Here is an 18,761-nt window from a genome sequence, read left to right as displayed (position 1 = left end):
TATCCCCTGAGATGCAAAAGCAAAGATCTCCAGTACAGAGACACTAAAGTATGTGCTTAAATGTGACTGCCATTTAAGAGGCAGGCTGCCTTCCTGCCTTGCTCACAGAAACCTCCATCACCCTCTGGCAGGCCCTTGGCAAAGTAGGGTGGGGAACCTCCCTGTGCTGTTGCCCAGGCTGTGTTTGTCCTGGATGTGACGCAGGACTTTGCGCTCCTGCACTGTCAGTCAGGTGCCTTTCAGGAGCACTGTGTTCACATCTACAAGTGCACACATGAATTATTGTTTACTCAATAACCAATCAAACAAATTCTCTCCTATTCAAAGCAAACCACAATGATAAAAGAGAGCTGATTTCCACTATTATGAGCACCGATTGATGTCTTCCCTTCTCTTGACTGTCTTTATTTCACAAACAGGTGGCTTTTTTTTTTCTTTTTATCTTTTTCATTTGGAAATGTCATCACCACTTAATTAGCAATGTGTTGTTACCTGAAAGTAAGAACAAACCTATCTTAGGCCATATGGCAGGGTTTTAATCTGCACTGTCACGGTATAATCATGTCGAAATGGCTTCCCTTTTCAGTCAAAACTGCATTTCACACTTTACTAATATGGGGCTTTTCCTTTCCTGTTCCAGAGTAATATCATCCTGCCAGTCCAGCAAGTGCAAATTAAAAGAGCTCCAAGCTGTGACCAGCAGCAGGAGGGGAGAGTGAGCAAAAGAATGGTGTGACTGGTGGGGAGGGAGGAGGACCCCATCCCAAAACTGGAACCTGTGGTCTTTCTGTGATCTGCTTCTGTGAAACTAGACCAAATGAGTTTGGGTTCCATTTCAGAAGAAAGTTCCCCGCCCCTTTAGCAGAGGCCTGGATTATGCCACTGGGGCTGGTTATAGGGTGTCTTTGGGAAGTTTACCTTTCCTTCCCCAGTGCTATTGGGACTATATAGAAGCAGAAAGCAAGAAAGCTACATGTTTGTGTAAAGCAGGAGTGACCAGTGGAAAACTTTGCAACTTGACTGCTGCAGTTGTTTACAGGGTCTAAGAGAAGATCGAAACACATTTTTTGTTGGGTGACATTTTCAAAGGAATTTTGCTCTGAAGCAACTTGCAGGTAACATATTGGGCAACATACAGATGTTTACTCTGATGTTCTAGGATATGTAACTGTCATTTTCTGGGTAGTAGGTGAAGATGAAAAACTGGCTTGAACTGTGTTTGCAGTGGGATAAAAGGAAACATGGGTTGTCTGTCCCCCAGCAAAATAAGGCAGACTATTAGCATGCACTGGCTCTTCCCACAGCACCTTGCACAAAGCAGAGTCTGGATCAGAGATCCCCTCGATCTTGCCAGTTTTCTCATGTTCGTCCAATGCTGCATATCCCCAGGCACCTGTGAGAAACTACTTGTGGTCTCTGTTTAGCACTTGTGGATCTCGGGCTAAAATGCATTGAGTTAGGACAAAGTCACAGCCAGCAATGAATCTAGATAGCTTCAGTCCAGGATCAATGCCCTTAGTTTACCATCCCTGCATTTTTGTCCATCTTACCCCTCTGCAATTAGAATAATAAGTACCAGGTAGCCAGATAGAGGGAGAAAAAATATCTCTTGAGACTTCTCCCCTCTCCTAATGGCTGCCTGTGTTTCTCCAGGACTGAGGACTCAGAGCCAGTGAAAGTCCCCGTGCTCAGCGAGGCTTTTCTTTCGCTTACATCCTTCAAGGGACATATCTGGCTCCAAAGCCACAGGAAATCCCTGCCTTCTCTGAAGGAGAGCAGCAAGTACCATTTTGCCTGGATGTGCTGTGCTGCTCCAGGGTGTGCGTGGGATGGAGGGCTGGGGCTCCTGTCCCCAAGGTTAGTTTCTTCCCCACAGGATATTTAGGAATCACACAGCTCTCTAACCATGGGCAAAGTCTGATGTCTTTCACATTCTGTCTGAACTGTGTTGCTGTATCCCTTTACAGATATAACCCCTAGAACACCTCAGATTGGAGGGTTGGAGATACTCCTTTCCTTCAGTCACTTTGTATTTTGCTGGAATTACATTTTTTCAATCCACGTATCAATGCTACAATGCACAGCAGTAATCTCTTCCACACTTTCCCACCCAGCAGAAGGCTGAGTATAGAAGCTGCAGAGTACTGATCTGCTCCTTATCAGTTATTAACATATGCACGTATTTGCAATGAGACAACAAAGGCAACAAGGGCAAAAGAAAAAAAAAGAATTTAAGTGATGGTCTGAGGTTTTGCTCACAGTAAGAGAAGAACCAGAGCTCTCTTGTTATTTAAATGACTGGTAAAAATCTGTGCTTTGGCCAGGAAAGTCAAAGTCTAACTGTTCACTTACAGCAATGAATATCAGTGCAGGGGAAGCTTTAAATATTTTAGTATCCTTGTCAATAGGTATTTAACTAGGGAAAAGGACTCAAGCATATGGGTTGTTGATCTGGCTAGCTAAAGCTGTACATTTAAAACACATTTTCCTAAAAATTTCTAAAGAGTAAGATGGCTCTGGTGCTATACATGAGCACATCTTCTCTGACATGAGGTCCTTCAGCCCAGCTGCAGGCTGGCCACGCTGGACATCTGCATGGCCACAGACATGGAAACTTAGAAATGCCGTGCTGCTATTTCACCAGGTACCTCATGTGTTTTGCAGGGCTGGTGCAGGAAAATGTTGAAGGTGCAGAGGGACAGTGTGAGTGCGTGTGTGTGTGTGTGTGTGTGTGATGGTCCTGAGAGCAAATATAATTCTGGAACATGAAACAGAAAGATGAATATCAAGTTAGAGCATCCAGCTGTAGGTCCTTTCCCCTTCTTTTTTCAGCTTTTGGATGAACTGCAAAGCTGAGGGGGACTGTTAACTGCCCGGGCCTGTCCATTTGTATCTCTCTCTTTACTTCTCTGTCCCTAACCCAAGCCCTCCCCCCCCCCCTCCTGCAGCTCCGGAGGGTGGAGGTGCGATTCGCTATGCCCGTTTTTTATTTCCAGCACGCTTGACAGGCTGGGCGAGGAAGGCGTTAATGTTTTCTGACAGGCCCCCTCTAATTGTTGGAGCTTTTCTTCTCTGCCTTTTCTGTGAAATTCTGACTTAGGCGAGCAGCATAACAAAATGCTCTGGCATTGAAATGTGCGCTTGCACTACACTGGGCTCGGGGAAACAGCATTATTCATGAAGATTTTCAGCTGTTTTTGTCTTTTAACTAACCTTTGAGTTTGATCAGAGGCTAGCCGGGCTCCCTTTCTCAAAAGGCGGTCTTGGCAACCCGACAATGGAGCCAAACTGTTTTCCCTGTTAAAGAGATAACTATGCCGTTGAGTTGGTACATGGGGGAAATTAATCTTCAGGCGCATACAAATGATAGCTTTACCTCGGTCTGCAATCGCCTGCATGGGATTATTAATAGGACGGGGGTAAGGAGCAGGAGAAATTCAGACTGGGGCAGGGAACTTTAAAGAAAAAATATTCGCAACCCTAAGCCCATCATCCCTTTTGATTGTATAAAGCCTGCGATTGATTCTTCACCACTTGCCTTTTGCAGCAGGAATTAGCCCCGCATTGTGCGGCCTGACACGCTAAGAGCTCGCTCGCTTGGGAGCTCGAAGTTGCTGCGCACTGGGACGGACCGGGGGGGTGGGGGGCGACCGGGGGGGCCGCTTCTCCCCTCTCCCCTTTCCAAGAGGCGAGAAGCAGGGAGACGCAGAATCGCCCCACACTTCAAGTCGGGCTAATCCCTGAATGCACTGAGTAATACGCGCTGCATTATGGAGCGGTGAGCCAGGGCGTCCCGTGTGTGTCCCCCCCGCCCCCTCCCGGCCGCGCCCGCCTCGCCTTGGGCAGGTGCCCGCTCCCCTCTCGTGCTGCCGGCCCCGGCCGCCGCTCGGCCCGGGCAGCGCGGAGCGGAGCGGGGCGGGGAGAGCGGGCGGGCGGCAGCTGCGGCGGGCGCACGCCGCCCCCGAGCCCGGCGGGCCCCCGCCGCGCCGCCGCCGCCGGGATAAAGGCTGAGGCACGACACGCGCGGGGACAGCGCTGCCCGCTGCCTGCCCGGCCCCCGCCGCCCCCCCGCCTGCCCCTGCGAGCCCGCACACAAAAGGCAGGACCTGCGCCGCGGGGAGGGGCAGGAAAGAAAAAGGAAGAAGGAGGGGGAACAAACAAACAAACAAACAAACAAACAAAAAAAAAAAAAGGAAAAAGAGAGGGGGAAAAGAAAGATTTTTAAAGCAGGGAAAGAATCCCCGGGCTCCCCAAAACCCAGTGCTAGCGGGGCTGGGTGCGGGTCGGCGCCTCTCTCTGAGGGGAAGGTGAGAGGAGGGCTGGGGGCAAGAGGAGGCTCATAGGGGTGCCCACAGGCCTTCCCGGGGACCGGACCTGGGGGGCTTCCCCCTCCATTCTTACCTGTGCGGGAGGGGTGGAGGGCGCGGAGGCTCCGCGGGGCCGGCGCTGCTCCCGCGTGCGTAAAAAAGTTTGGGCATAATATAGCATCACAGGGGAGGCTGTGGGGAGAGGGCAGCGGAGGAGCAGGAATGGGGAGTGAGGGGAAATTCCACGCCGCGGGGAGGCTCCCCCCGACTCCCACCCGGCTCCGCGGGCGCGGATCTCGCGGGCCGTGGTGTGGGGAGGCGGGGGCAGCGCTGCCTGCCTCCGCGGGCCTCGCCGTGCTACCTCACCGCTGCCCGAGGGTCTTGGCTTGGGGGAGGGCACACACCCCGGGATTGGCATGTGTTAACGGGACACTTTTCCTGCATTACGATAAATAAACACACAGGTAGATAAATTAATAAATCCGTGGCAAAGCAACCTTCATCTGCACACACATCCCCTCTCCGCTCCTCTTCCCCCCCACCAAATCCTGAGTAGTTCTAAAACTTATACTGCGCCCAAAGAAGTCCCTGATTTATGGAGTTTACTAATGCTAACTGAATACTGTCTGTCAGGCAGCGCTGAAAGGCTCTCCGCGCTAATACAAGAAAAGGCTTTGTGTTGCTAAGCGATTAGAGCAGATGTAATGAGATTTACCCCAATCCTGCTTTGCCCTTTCCCTATCTTGAGTAAAATTGTGTGTGTGTGTTTTCTTTCTTTCTTTCTTTCTGTCTTTCTTTCTGGAGGGGGCTGAGGGGAAAAGGGAGGGAGGAGGTGGTGAATTTCTGAGCCTGTCTTATACATTGTAGCGAACAACAGCGTAACTTTGCCTTTAGTTTAATGAGTCTGGATATTTACTATTCAGAAGTGAGCAAAAAAGAACACCTGTCTACACAAGGAAGAGAAATTTCGCCTTTGTAACAGAATGAAACATTATCCTAATGTTATATTCATAGCTATAAATTACTCGCTACACTTTCTTTGCATACCTTATCTGTGCACTTGCAAAAGTGGGTAAATAAAAAGGGAGATGCTGTAAAGGGAGAGCGGATGGCGGCATATAACGGTTATTATTTTCATAACTAAACATTAGTTCCACGAGCGGTTAAAACAATGAGTGTTTGTGCTAAAGTAATGAGGGATTTCGTGACCCCACCGTGTCCCGTCCTTCCGTCCCGTCCTCCCCCCTCTCTTCCCTCCCCCCCCCGCCCCCCCCGCGATTAAATCACGTATTGATCATTTCAGGGCATGGGGGGAGGAGGCGAAGGGGCAAATGTGTGTATACTTTTAAAGCAATGCAGGAAGGACATTGACATACACACGTATAAACATCCATGTGTGCATATGCGTCCTTGCACATATCTATCTCTATCTCTATCTCTAATCTATAGTTACACATACACACACACACAGAGGAAAGGAAAATTCCGGGCTCCTCCACCAAAGTTTTTCCCTCTTCTTTTTTAAAAATAGCTCATCCCTCACAACTCGACGGCACATTTGTAGCGGAGCAGGCTAGATTTTTTTTTTTTTCTTTTTAACTCCGTACGACACACTGGCTCTCCCCGTCTTTGTTGGGTTTTTTTCTTTTTTTTTTTCTTTTTCTTTTTTTTTTTTTTTTTTAAGATGCATTTTGCGCTTTGCTTTCCGCTTGGCTTGGTGCACGCAAACTGAATTTGCAAGTGATGCAGGAGCCAGGCGAAAAGAAGGCGAATTCTGGTCACGTCCTTACTAACTGACAACAAGCAGGCTAGCCAAAAAAAAAAAAAAAAAAGCGGGGAATGGGGGGAAGAGTACAATTTCTTTTTGAGTCTTGGTAATGGGATACTTTTACAGGCAGATCACGCTATTTGGGCAGAATAACAAGTTTGGAAAGACCGATATCTCTACGCTGCCACCTATTTCTACTAGTCAATTTATTTATTTAATTTTATCTCCCTTCGCCTCGCTTCCCTTCTTTCCCGCGACGGTTTTATTTACTCAGCCACTGCCTCCGCAGAGGCAACACAGCGCCCCATGTTTTGGGTGGCGGCGGCTGTGCCATCCCCCGTATTTTTCTGTCCCGTTGGGTCAGAGCCGCGGAGGAGGACAGGGTCACACCGCCGAAACGCGGCATGGAGCGCCCTCTTTTTTTAAGAGTTGGACTTTGGGGAGAATTCTGTAATGTGCAGTGATTTCAGGAAGGACAATGCAAGCACTAATCATCCCCTCGCCTTTTGATTTGGATACACATTTGCAACACAGAAGGGCAAGAAAACAATGGTGATAGCGCTACATCTTTGCATATTTATATAGAGATAGATAAAGATATATATGTTACATCCATCACATACAAACACTTCATATGCAACTTAGCTCCGGTATAACATCAATTAACATTCTGTCCTTACATTCATCGTTGTCAACAGCAGAAAGAAAAAAAAAACTGCATGCGGTAGGCAGCTGATCATTTTAATTTTAAAAAAGTTTTATTACGAAACTAGTTGGTATAAAATAGGGTTATACAGGACCTTTGTAAGTTTTTAATAAAACAGTAAGAAAAGGCAGTGGTGTCGGGGTTTTTTTTGTTTGTTTGTTTGCTTCTCTGGTTTTTCTTTTTTTTCCTTTTTTTTTTTTTTTTCCCAAAAGGCAGCATATGAAAACAAATGGCTACCGTTTTGCGTTTGGACAATAGCTGCATAAACTTTGTTCACTTTGAACATTGTTTAATGACATTATTAATACATTAACAAAGTTTCTATAAAGTAAGACACATTGGTGCTAAAGTACATCTGGAGGAAATCCAAGTCTTTTACAAAACCACATACAAAAATGGCAGTTGTAAGGTAACGCTGACTACGAGTCTAAACATGAAGAGGTAATAAGCATTACATATTAAAAAAAGTATCAAGATATACACATTTTAAACCATTTGTACAAAACCTCTATAAATCTCTCTCTCTCTTATGTACAAAAATAGCTTAATATATCCCCAACGGGGTTAGGATAGATACAAATAGATTTTCTTATCATAAAAAAATTCACCAAAAAAAAAAAGATTGGAAGCATTCTATGGTGGAAACGAGAGGAAAAGCTTGGATCGAGGGGAGGGAGAGGCACGGGTACATGGCGGGTAGACGGGGCTCCAGGGACTTCTTTGAGTACAGCATAGCTTAACTTCAGCATCTCCACAGACATCGGGAAACTAACTTTGTCCGCAGATGATGAACGCCAGTCTCTGAAGGGCCGCGGTGGCGGCGAGGTGCGGAGAGGGCCGCCTTTCTGCTGAGGAGGAGGAAGAGGAAGAAGAGCTCCTCCGCCGGCCGAGGAGCGCAGCGCCCTTTCCCGCGGCCCGGGGCTCCCCCGTCGGACACCCGCTCCGCCGGGGCGCAGTCCGTGGCAGTACGACGGAGTGCAAAGGCCGGCCGGTCTCCAGGGCGGGGGGCGACCGCCCCGACCACCCCCGCGGCGCGCAGCGCTGTGCCCACTCGCCGAGAGACGTGCCCGCACCGCCCTCCGACGGCAAGGGAGCTGGAAATGCAACAGGTGGATTTTTGTCACTCTGTGTGTGATCTGGTTTTGCGTGGTTTTTTTTTTGGTTTTTATTTTTTTTCCCTTTTGCAACTGTCCTGTAACAATAAAAGAGAGAGGAGATCAGAGCCGCGCCGGGACCGGTGCCGCTCCGGGCCGCAGAGCCGCTCGTAAGTACTGCGGGACACGCGGTGCCCGCCCGCGGGGGCAGCCCCAGCTGCTCCCCCTCCCCAGGGGGCTGCGACTCCGCCGCCCCGCGTCCGTCCCCCCCCTATCCCCCCGGCATCCCCCGGCCCTCGGCGGGCGCCTACCCACCTGCCGAGAGGGCGGCCGGCGTTCAGAACCAGCTGGTGAAGTCAAGAAGCTCCTGCTCCTCGGGGCTGAGTGGGTCGTAGGAGCCCTCGTCGGAGGAGTAGGAGGAGACGGGGGAGCCCGCCATGGAGTTCATGTCATGGGAGTAACTGGGCGAGATGGTGGGCGAGAGGACGCCTGCCTGGAAGGCGGCGCTGACGGCGTCATGCTCGTCGAGCAGCTGCTGCAGGGCGCGGATGTACTCGACGGCGGAGCGGAGCGTCTCCACCTTGCTCATCTTCTTGTTGGCAGCGCCGTTGGGGACGTGCTCCCGCAGCGTGGCGAAGCCCAGGTTCACCAGCTTCACCCGGTTGCGCTCCCGCTCGTTGCGCCGCGCCACGGCGGCCGGCTGCTGCTGCGGCAGGCTGTACCCAAACCCGCTGAAGTTGAGCCTCCTCTTGCAGCGCATCAGCTCCGGCGAGGCCGAGCGCTGCCGCTTGGCCGCCCGCGGCGCCGAGGGCTTGCCGCCCGGGGAGGGCTGCCCGCCCGCCGGGCTGAGCTGCGGCGGCGGCGCCCCCGGGGGCGGCCCCGGAGGGGCGGCGGCGGCGGCGGCGGCCACCGCCGCGGCGAAGAAGCACGCCGGCTGCAGGAAGGGCGGCTGCCCGGTGGCGCTGGACATCCTGGCGGGGCTGCCGCTGGCCATGGGCGCGGGGGCGTCCTGCGAGGCGGGGGCGCCCGAGTGACGGCCGGTCCCCGTCCCCCCACCACCACCACAAAAAAAAGGAAAAAAAAAAATCAAAAAGAGAAAAAGGAAAAACTTGCGACGTTCAGTTTAAAATTAAAAAAAAAAAAAAAAAGAGCTAGGAGACAGACGGCAGGGGAAAGGGACAGCGGCGACCGACGGGAGCGGACGGCGGAGCCGGGCGGGCAGCGGGGACGGCGGGCGGCTCTGCCCGCCCCCCTCCCTCTCGCCCTCCGTGCGGCGGCCGCGGGGAGGCTCGTGGCGCTCGCGTGTGCGCAGGCTGCTTTGCAAAGCCCCTTTTGCAAAAAAGTGGCTGAGGATTGTGTCTCTTATAAGGGGCGGACGGGGCTCGCCCCCCCCCCCTTCTCCTACACGCACACACACACACACACACACACACACACCCGCACTCTCCCCCCGCCACCCCCCGCGCTCACACACACGCACACCCTGCACCTTGTGCCTTCCACGCTCCCCCGGCTTTACCGGCCGCGATGCGCGGAGCGCCGCCGCCTTTTCAGCGCGGGACACACACACACACACACACACACCCACACCCACCCACCCCCAGAGACAGACAGACAGACGGACACACGGACACACACACACGAGCCCCCGCGCCCCCCGCCGCACACGCGCTGGCGGCCGCGCCGCCCCGCCCCCCCCGCCGCCCCCCGGCGCCGCTCCCCCGCCCCGCGCGCCGCCCCCGCCGCTCGCGGGTTTGTTGTCGCAAGTGCGTGCGCCCGGCGCGTGCCGCGCTCCCGGCCCTGAGCAAACACCCGCGCCGGGGCGCCGCGCGGGCCGGGGGCGGGGCGGGGGCGGCGCGCGTGGGCGGCGCGGGGGGGGGGGCGGGAGGGCGGCGCGGGGGCGGGAGAGCGTGAGGGAGAAAGGGAAAGGGGGGAGCCCTGCCCGCCCGGCGAGGGGTGTCCGAGATGGGGTGCGGGCCGGAGCGCTGCGGCGGCGGGCTGAGGGAGAGGCAGCGGGTGACTCCCGGCGGAGCCCCAGCGTGGGCAGGGCATTCTCTACTGGGGCCACCTCAGCGGCACCTGCCGGGGTTTGGAGGGGGGCAGAGCGGCGGTGCGGGATGCGTAGGCATGGGGGCGTCCCGCGGCGTGAACAGGCAGAGCGGTGCGCCCCCGTGGGAGAAGCGCCCTTGCCGTTGCGGGACGCGGCGCGTTCAGGGGCCGCCGGGAAGGGAAACTTCGTGTGCGGGACCTCGGCTTCCCGTTGTGCCTAGAGAGCACCGGGACGCCTGGTATCGCTCCCTTCGCTCACCGAGCGCTGCCAGGCTGAGCTCCGTGAGTGTCCCAGACCCACCGCCGGAGGCTGTCGTCCCCCCCCCCGCCCGCTTCCAGCGGCCGACGCCGCGTGTGCCCGGCCCCGCACACGCCCCGCGGACGGCCTGATGGCTCTATTAGCCAGCGACAACGGCGGGTGAGCCGGGCTGGGTGATAGGAGGAGGACGGCTGAGAGCAGGGCAGGGTAAAGATTTCTCGGGAGAAGTCACCTTGAATTACCCCTCTGGAATGCTGAGCACCATGGGGTGAGCCTGTCAGGAGAGGAAAAACAAACCAGTCTTGAGCACGTCCCACGCGGACGGTCCCTGTAAGGTCCAGCACAGGGAGAGAGGAGGTTTGTCTCATAAATTATGGGTGTGCTGGGCAGAGCCGGCAGGTGTGCAGCCAGCCCGCCCTTCGCTGCCAGATCCCATTTCCCAGGCCACACAGTCTGCTTGCTGGTCCCGGGGAACCCACTGATCCCCTGCTCCTCCCACTGCACCTCACAATGTGGAAGTAGGTCACCAGCTTTCCAAGCAGGCAATGGCATTGGCTTGTAACTGGGGAGTCAGGATGGACCCGGCCTATGCAGGGGAAATTATTGCTCCTCCCAGGTGGAGTCTCACTTGTGGTTCAGGACCAAATGAGGAAAAGCAGCACTGAGGTGCTGAGAGTTTGAGGCTGGTGTGCCTTGGGGGTCACACTGACCCTTGGGGCTGCAGGGGTGTAGGCAGCCTGGGAGACATGACCAGGCTCAGCATCGGATAATGATGATCTTGGCATTCTCTCCTTGCCCTCCTGCCTTTCACATATCCATGTTTTTCTGAAACCTTTAACACATTTTCTTCAGCTCTGTCTCATTTCCACTTCTCTCTGCACCTTTCTATTCTGCAAACTCATATGTGTGCTCTCTAACCCACTAAAAAGAGCAGAGCCATGGTATGACAGTCTTGCCATGGTCATATTACAGCTCTAGGAAGTCCCTGGCAGGTGGCTTTAATCCCTGGTTACTCACAGCAGCTCCAAAGCATGGAAGGAGGGGACCTGCAGGGTCCATGTTCAGGTTTCGGTGGAAATTACTGCAAAAGTAAGCCCTGTGCTGTTGTTGACCTCAATTACAGCAGCCTGGAGCTGCAGGAATCACTTCTCATCTGCCACTGGATCCCTGACCCTGGCTGTGTGTGTGAGTTTAAGCAGTGATAACCAGAAACATAGCACAGGAGAACCTTAATGTGCACCTGCTAACTAGTGTTTTAGTAGTTTTTTAACATGTTGGCTTTTAATGCAGGTGTGATGAAAAATGTGAAGTAGTTCTGTGTGGTAATATTTATTTGGGGCCTCTTCACTGATCACAGACCAGTTTCTGACTTTTAGCCTACTGTCTCATCACATGTGAAATGTTTTAACTTATTTTATCTGCTCTTGGGCAGGCCAACCAGACCTTAGCAGGATAACGTATTTGCTTGTATTTCCTGTTTGGCCAGCTCTCCCTTTTCCAGGCAGTTCCAAGTCTTCTGGATGGTTTGTTCAACATCCCTTGTCTGATGTCAGAACTGACTGCACTGGAAGCAGTTGTTGCATCACCAGCTCCGCATTGTGACTTTGGGAAGTGCTAACAGAAATATCAAATTAATTGCAGCCCTGTAAACTATAAATATATTTAAACAGACTAATTCTTCTGGAGCAGCCCATTTCTAGAACTGGTGTAGAAACAGCACATAGGGACAGCCCTGCCCTTTTTCCTGGAAGTGGCAGTATGAGACCGGAATTTCCGGGTCCCTTCTTCTCCAGTCTCAGAGGGCTCTTAAAAAGGCAAAACCTATGAGTCCCAGAGGTCACCAAGTGTAACTCATGTAATTGTGCCTCCGTGGCCCTGTACCCATTTGGCTACCCCGGGTCAGGGTATGTGTGTGTGGGGGGGATGGATGAGGAGGGCCGAGCCTTTTCCTCCCTTGTCTCATCATGGTCCTTTTCCACTCACTGCCACCTGGGAACAAACTCACCCCTCATGTCTGAGATGATTCCAATCTCACCAGCTCCTCTGTGTGCTCACTGCGCAGGGTAAGGGCTCTGGGGCTCTGCTCACTGTGCAGAGTAAGGGACCAGATTCCTAAATAATAAATATTGTTCCAAGGTCCCCTGCCTCCATCCAGTCCTATGCACAGTCCTGCACCTGCACCTTAAAATTCTTAATTCTAATATAATGATAAATAGCCCTTGCCCTTTTCATGTGGCACTTTTATTTTGGTCTTATTTATTTATTTGTTTATTTATTTATTAAATCTTGAACTTTCCTTATGTTATAGTGACTTTCTTGTGTGCCTAAATTGTAGCCACACTCATAAGGTCTTTTGAAGTCCTTGCCTTTTTAAAAAAATACCTACTCTGGTATGCTTTTTTTTTTTCTTCCCACTTCTTTTCTTTTTTAAAGGCCATTTACGTTATGATTAAATGCTGTCTTGGAAAAGCAGAACGAAAGTCGTTAATCTATATAGATCTTCAAAGAATCGATACATTAGGGACTTCTGTAGGATTTGTTACACTCCATTTTGTTACAGTAGGCAGCTCGTCTGGATTTGGGCACATGTGTTTCTCTCCCTCCCCTCGCCCTCCCCCTCTCCTTTCCAGCTTCCCCCCCAAGAGTGAAAATAAAGTAAAAGGTCTTTCATGGTAAACAAAACCAGCTTATTCTCCACATAGAACACATGAATAGCTGGAAAAAAACTTACAATAAATGGTGCATTTTTTTCTCTGCTGGGTATAGCATTCAAGATCAGTCCAGTATTCAAGAAGCAGTCCATTTTTTGCTCAGCAAGAGAGTTTAGAAAAGAAGCGTGGGGTCTATTCAAGGATCTTTTCCCCCTTCACAATTGCTGGGCTTTATGAAACCTATCTTCCATGCCTTGTCAGAGTATTTCTGGGGACCAATTAGTGCTTTGTTGCAAGGCTTCTTTGCTGAATCTTTGAGCAGCAAGAAAAAGCTCTCTTGAGTCTCCCCTTATTTTGACTATTTCAGTCATTACTCAGTGTAATAATTAATATGACAACTGGACGCTGAAGTTTGTATAGAAACACCTCGGCTGCAGGAGAGAGCGTGCAGTGGGTGGTAACAAGCTACAGATCAGACCGAGAAGCCACACACACAAGGAAGGGGGGAAAAAAGAGAGGGAGAGCGAATAATGAATGAAAAGAAAGACAGAAAGAATAAAGATAAATAAATAGTTGGTGCTGCCTGAAGAAACATAATACAGACTTGGAAGGAAAAAAAAAAGAGGCACTTAGAAGGGAGTGTGGGGGGGTCAACCCCAGAGAGGTAAACTTATTTTGAAACAGTTTCCACGTGAATATAATTTTCAAAATTTGCTACTTTTAGAAGTCAGGAAAGTGATTTTCTCCTGAAAAGGCGAGATGTTCCTTTGGGTAAGTAATTTTGAAGGACCGTTTTTTTGCACTTTTGTATACTTGATAAAATTTAATGCCTCTTCCTAAGCATCCCTTTATGGAAATAAGAACTTTAGCGTTAAACCTTATTCTTGAGTAATTGTTGCCCATCCTGCCCAGAGTGGAGGAGGCTGTTTATCGGGATAGCAAGTTCGAGTTTTCTTGGTGTTGCATCATCTACAAGAGCAATAAAGCCTGTGCCCCAATGAAGAACTAAAAATGACGTTTGACCAGGGACACTGCTGAACTCTCCTCAAAAGGCGTCTTGGGATGAACACTCATCACTTCGCAGACATTTTTTGGGCTGCCAATTAGCGCATAATAAATAATTAGAGGTTTTAAGCATATTTGATACAGCTCATGCTAATGAGCTACATCAGGTCTTGCGCTAACCTGAAGTGACAGTTTGCATATAGGGCTGCAAAAAAAACCCCCCCAAAAATACACAGAAAACCCCCCCCAAACCAAGCCAGCCGCCGAGGCAGCTTTTCCCCCCGCGGCCCCGTCCCGCTCTCTCCTCCGCAGCTCCCGCGGGTCCCGCCGCTGCTCCCCTGCCTTCCGCGCCCGCGGAGCGGGGTCCTTCGCTGCCGGCTCTGCCGGGTGCCCCATTGTGCGGCCACGAGTTGTACGTCCGTCACAGCCCCGGGGTATAAATCAAACCGGACTGCCCCCCCGCATACCCCCATCGCCCCTTTTTGGAGGGCTGAATTTTTTGGGTGGGGGGTAGTTTGTTCCCCTCTCCTCCGAAGCAGTGGTCCCCTGGCAGGAAGGGTAGGAGAGGGTTTGGGTGATGCCTGCGCAGGCTGGGAAGAGGATCCCCCCCTATTCCCGGGGAGGCCAGGCAGCGGGGACAGCCGGGGTCCCCCGCGCCCGCCAGCCGTCTCTGCCGCGAGGACACAGTGCCACCTCCCGGCCACCCGTGCCCCGGCGGCAAGGAGTCAGGGAAATCCACTGGGGACGGGATGGATGGGGTGCAGCCAAAAAAGCCTTGAGGTCTCGGGGAGCCCGGCTCTGCAGTGAGAGGGGATATGGCTGGGCGGCTTTGCCACCACGAAGCAGAGGGAGGTGTGAGGAAATCCTGCGTGTCTGGGGTGTAAAGGAGAGCTACAGCACCCTGAGACCTCTGGTAAATGCGTTCACGATACTGATAAGCGGGATGGCTTCCTGCCGTGCACACACGCACACAAACCACCTGAAACATTCACGGAATCCTCATTTGGGAATTTTTCCCGCCAGCTTCTGTTTTCACTAGAAAATTCCTCTTCCACTGCTCACTGCTCCCTCACATTCACTGGGACATCCTGAACCAGCAGGGAAGGCAGGGAACTGCAGGCCAAAGATAGGCCCAGTGTCCTGGCACAGGAAGGGACATCCTTGGCCAGACACGAAGACTCACAGCTCCAGGGAAGCTGCCAGTCTGCAAATACTGGCTAAAGGCAAGGGCGGCAAAGAGCAGTCTGAAAAGCAGCCAAAGTCCGTGGCCCCTTGAACTCGCATCGTGCTGGCCAGGAGAGCCTGCCAACTTCAGCGCGAAGAGCCCTGTGAGCTGTGGCTGAGAGCACAGCCAGAAAGGGATGCATGTGACACGTGCGTGTGTGTGTGTACCCAAAGAAATTGTGTTTCTGAGGAAGAACGTATTTTTAGGCAAACGCAAGGTGGGACATCAGTGCATATCTGCATATGGTTGAAAGGAGAGGGGCTGAACAGCGCTGCAGCAAAAGCCCAGAGCAGGACAAACAGACTTAAAGCTCAGGTGCTCACACGGGCTGGAGAATCAGGCACATGAGGAAACTTGAAACCCAAGTGGGAAAACCTGGTTGGCAGTGTCACTGCAGGGGGATGAACTGATGCTTGGTATGCTGAACTAGTACTTCAAAGAGGACAGGGAAGCTCCAGCAATTTGGACTCCGAAATGGCCCAAGGTAACAGACACTGATGCAATTGCATATTCCTAGAGTAACGTCACTGAGCACACACACACTCACACACCCCCACACACCACTTTGCTCCAAAACAGGAGAATTTTGGAATTCCTCCTGGCAAGATGGAGCTTTGCTTCCTCCAGCCAGTGCCTTTTGCTACCAGGCAACCTCTGACAGTGCAGACTGAGTGAACTGGTGGCAATACACCGGCAATATTATTATGCTTGTATAACAATGAGGGTAAGAGAGAAACTTGCAAAATAAATAAAAAAAAAAAAAAAAAGCAGGGGGTAGGAGGAGGCAAAATACATAATTACAGTGATTTGGCATGGGCATTATTTTGGGTATTTGATATTTTACTTTGTCTTGCCATTACCATTAGCTAGAGTGAACATACATAAGAAAAGGGATGGAAAAAGAGAAAAACAAAGAGCATGTAAAAGCCACAAAGAAGTAAAAGAGAGAGATAAAAGTTTAGTGAAAAGAGAAGGGATAAGGAAAGAAAGAGGAAGGCACAAACAGATGAAAGAATAGTTTATCTCACTGGAAAATACAGCAGGTGGCAAGGCATGGTGGGTGGGGAAAGTAAACAAGACTAGTTGCTGGAGTCTGTCTTGTCCTGCACAGGGACTATAATCAGTGTTGTCACCATCCTCATCTCACTGTTATTTTTTTCCAAGGTGGCCTTCAGTGTCCCTATTGTGGATAGGGCTATGCCTTGTGCTGCACAAACACAGGATACAAAATACTGGCTACTTTAATGAAGTTACTGGCTGAGTAGTTAAACAGTAGTTTATATGCTGCTGGCAATTACCGGGGATATTTTCCCCTACCGCTCCATCTTTCCTTGCCCTGTGCTACTGCCATGTCAGCAGGGTCCAGTGTATTTAGTGTGCATCACATTTGGCTGTCTATCTTGACCTGCCAGCCCATACCACAGGCTTGCTGACCACTTCAGAAATTAACTTTCTATCCCTACATGCAGTTTCAGGATGCACAAAGAAGCAGCTCTTCTGAAAAATGTATGTATTTGCACCCAAAACTCTGAGTTACTTCAGGTGCATGTTATATAGTTGATCATTTCAGTGGGATGGATGCTGGCTCCACAGTCATGGGGTTCAACATGGATTTGGACCGAGAACCATGAAAATGGCTCCACTCAGTTTCCCCACTGTAAGGCTACTGGATTTTACATGTATGAACAATTCACAGTAAGTCTTTGCTAGTGTTCACCAATCTGAGTTTCCACAGGTATGTGTAGTAGATCTTCCTTCAAGGATAAAAGAACTGTAGACAATTTGTCTTCATCAGGAAAATATAGCAAGATCACCTGCCTTGACACAATTTGTCTAAGACTTCATCTTCCCAAAGAGCAAGAGAGATACTTGCCTAGTTGCTTCATTTTTTCACCTGCCCTCTGATATCAGGCTACAGCTTTCCAATTTCTCTTACCCCATTTCGTGACTCTTATTAAACCAAATCTGGGCTCTTTTGTATCAGTACTTTACTAACCTTCCCTGAAATCATTTATGTGCCCCACCCTCTTCCCCTTGTGCTTTCCATGGCTGACACTATATGCAGGCACACACACACCATCTGCAGTTCTACATCCTCCTGCCCTAGAGCTCTGACCTACTCTTGCCTGCTCCTTTCCTTCCTTTACCTTCTTCCCTTTCCCCATGTTCTGGCTCATATCCCAGTGTGTGAAACTCCTGTTTCATGCTTCCCTCGCACTGCGTGTCTCTCCAATGTCTGGTGAGTGGAGCGATGTCTCCTGCTCTCTGACCTCTTTGGAAGCAGACCCAGAGGCCCTGCTAAAGGACAAAACCCTCAGCTGTGCTTTGCCAGAGCCTTCCATGCCTGGCGTTTGACATCCAAAGAGCAGATCCTGGAGAACGTCTAATGTCTGTTCAAGGGGAGTGACCCCGAAGGGAATCCCACCTGAGGCTGAGCACGCAGCTGCAGCGGGAAGAAATGGGCAGGAGGCTGAACTGAAAACGATGTGTTGATGTGAAGAAATGAAAACAGCTGATGTTGATCAGGAGGAGGAACGCTGTTAATTCAGAGCATGCTGCTCATCCACGTTGAGTGCAGATAGAAACAATCTGCTAGAGAGTCTCTCCACGCAGGCGTGGGACTTGTAGGGGATGGCCGACGTGGGGCGGCTGGTTCGTGTGCCAGGGGTGGGTGTGGTGGGCATGCAGGGAGAACGCCCCCTTGGCATGCCGTCCAGGGGAGGGAGCCGGGGAAGGGGATGGCTTTGCCTTGCTTGCTCCACTTTAAATACCTTTGCACAGATCTCTGGCCACTGCAGTTAGGTCAGAAGGCTTTACCTGCTGTAGTGAAAGGGCCTCCCTGTGTGGGCATTGCTGCCTCTGCAACATGGACTCACAGCACTGCAAAATGAGTGGTGACCCTTTCCAGGTAAGCGATGGGATCTGTGCCTGCTTTTTGCAGAGGTAGAGGGGTGTCCTGCCTGACTCCTGTGCTCCTGTTCTTGTCCTCCACTCTCTGAGATGCAGTGTGACCCAAGAAGAGAAGAATCAAGGTGGCCTGTCTTGATGCTTTTCAGTACCTGAACACTTTTGGTGGCCCCTGTACTTGTCTGCTGTTAACTGTGCTCACAAGAGTGCAGTGAGAATGCAAAGAAACGTTGCAACAGTATCCTTGCATACATGGCAAAGAGAAAGAATCAGAAGCTTATTAAAGGTCTTAAATGTATGTGATGAAAGAAATCTGTCTTCTTTTGTTAAAGGAAAACAGATGAAGTTATGTTCTTTTCTGGCGGGGCTTTTTGTTAAATTTTGGGACTCTGATGTCCTCTTTTTTAATGTTTACTGATTGACTTTGAACTCTTTGCTTTGGGAAATACAGGAAAGTCTGAAGTTCGTGCCTTCTGAATACAGGCACTGATGTTACTGCAGGGGCAAGTGATGTAACCTAAGGCCAGCATGGTTAATTATTAGGACCAAATTCTGCACTTATATGTCCTATGCAATGCTGCTGAAGCCAGAGACAAGCTGCATGAGATGTGCAAAAAAAAGGGGCTTCTATTTTTTTAAGAGCAGAGATGCCAAGGAAGCCTCTATTCCTACTGCTTTGTGTGCTGCGGTTGAACTCCCACAACATTTCTCTAGGGTCTCACCTTGCTGCTTATCAGCTTATCATACTTGTGTAATTGCTTGGTTCCAATGATAACTGTGGTGATCAGCA

The 18,761-nt window shown here is 51.0% G+C and overlaps 2 protein-coding genes across 3 annotated transcripts in view; one reads left to right on the top strand and one right to left on the bottom strand.

Annotated features, from left to right (window-relative positions):
- Positions 1–6,631: 6,631 nt before the first annotated feature.
- On the bottom strand, positions 6,632–9,280 carry ASCL1 (achaete-scute family bHLH transcription factor 1). 2 transcript variants are annotated; one of them, XM_032107695.1, is made up of 2 exons: positions 8,191–9,280; positions 6,632–7,973 (listed from the first exon to the last, which is right to left on the bottom strand). In XM_032107695.1, exon 1 carries the CDS (start codon positions 8,867–8,869, stop codon positions 8,213–8,215), a length of 657 nt encoding a protein of 218 aa, XP_031963586.1. In that variant the 5' UTR covers positions 8,870–9,280; the 3' UTR covers positions 6,632–7,973; positions 8,191–8,212. The 2 variants fall into 2 exon arrangements, with proteins under 2 accessions (XP_031963586.1, XP_031963587.1); XM_032107696.1 differs by having other exon boundaries at positions 6,632–7,875.
- Positions 9,281–17,827: 8,547 nt separating this feature from the next.
- PAH (phenylalanine hydroxylase) overlaps positions 17,828–18,761 on the top strand; it is a 38,409-nt gene continuing 37,475 nt past the window's right edge. The window contains exon 1 of the mRNA XM_032107173.1: positions 17,828–17,972. Coding sequence (XP_031963064.1) covers positions 17,931–17,972 — 42 coding nt within the window. The 5' untranslated portion in view covers positions 17,828–17,930. The remainder of the gene's footprint in view (positions 17,973–18,761) is intronic.

The sequence above is a fragment of the Corvus moneduloides genome, chromosome 4, assembly GCF_009650955.1.
Source record: "Corvus moneduloides isolate bCorMon1 chromosome 4, bCorMon1.pri, whole genome shotgun sequence".
Lineage (NCBI taxonomy): Eukaryota > Metazoa > Chordata > Aves > Passeriformes > Corvidae > Corvus > Corvus moneduloides.
Note: the sequence above shows the minus strand (reverse complement) of the source record. Positions and strands in the feature narration are given on the sequence as shown.

Coding starts and splice junctions, on each gene's coding strand:
- ASCL1 (XM_032107695.1), bottom strand. CDS start 8,869: ATGGCCAGCGGCAGCCCCGCCAGGATGTCCAGCGCCACCGGGCAGCCG.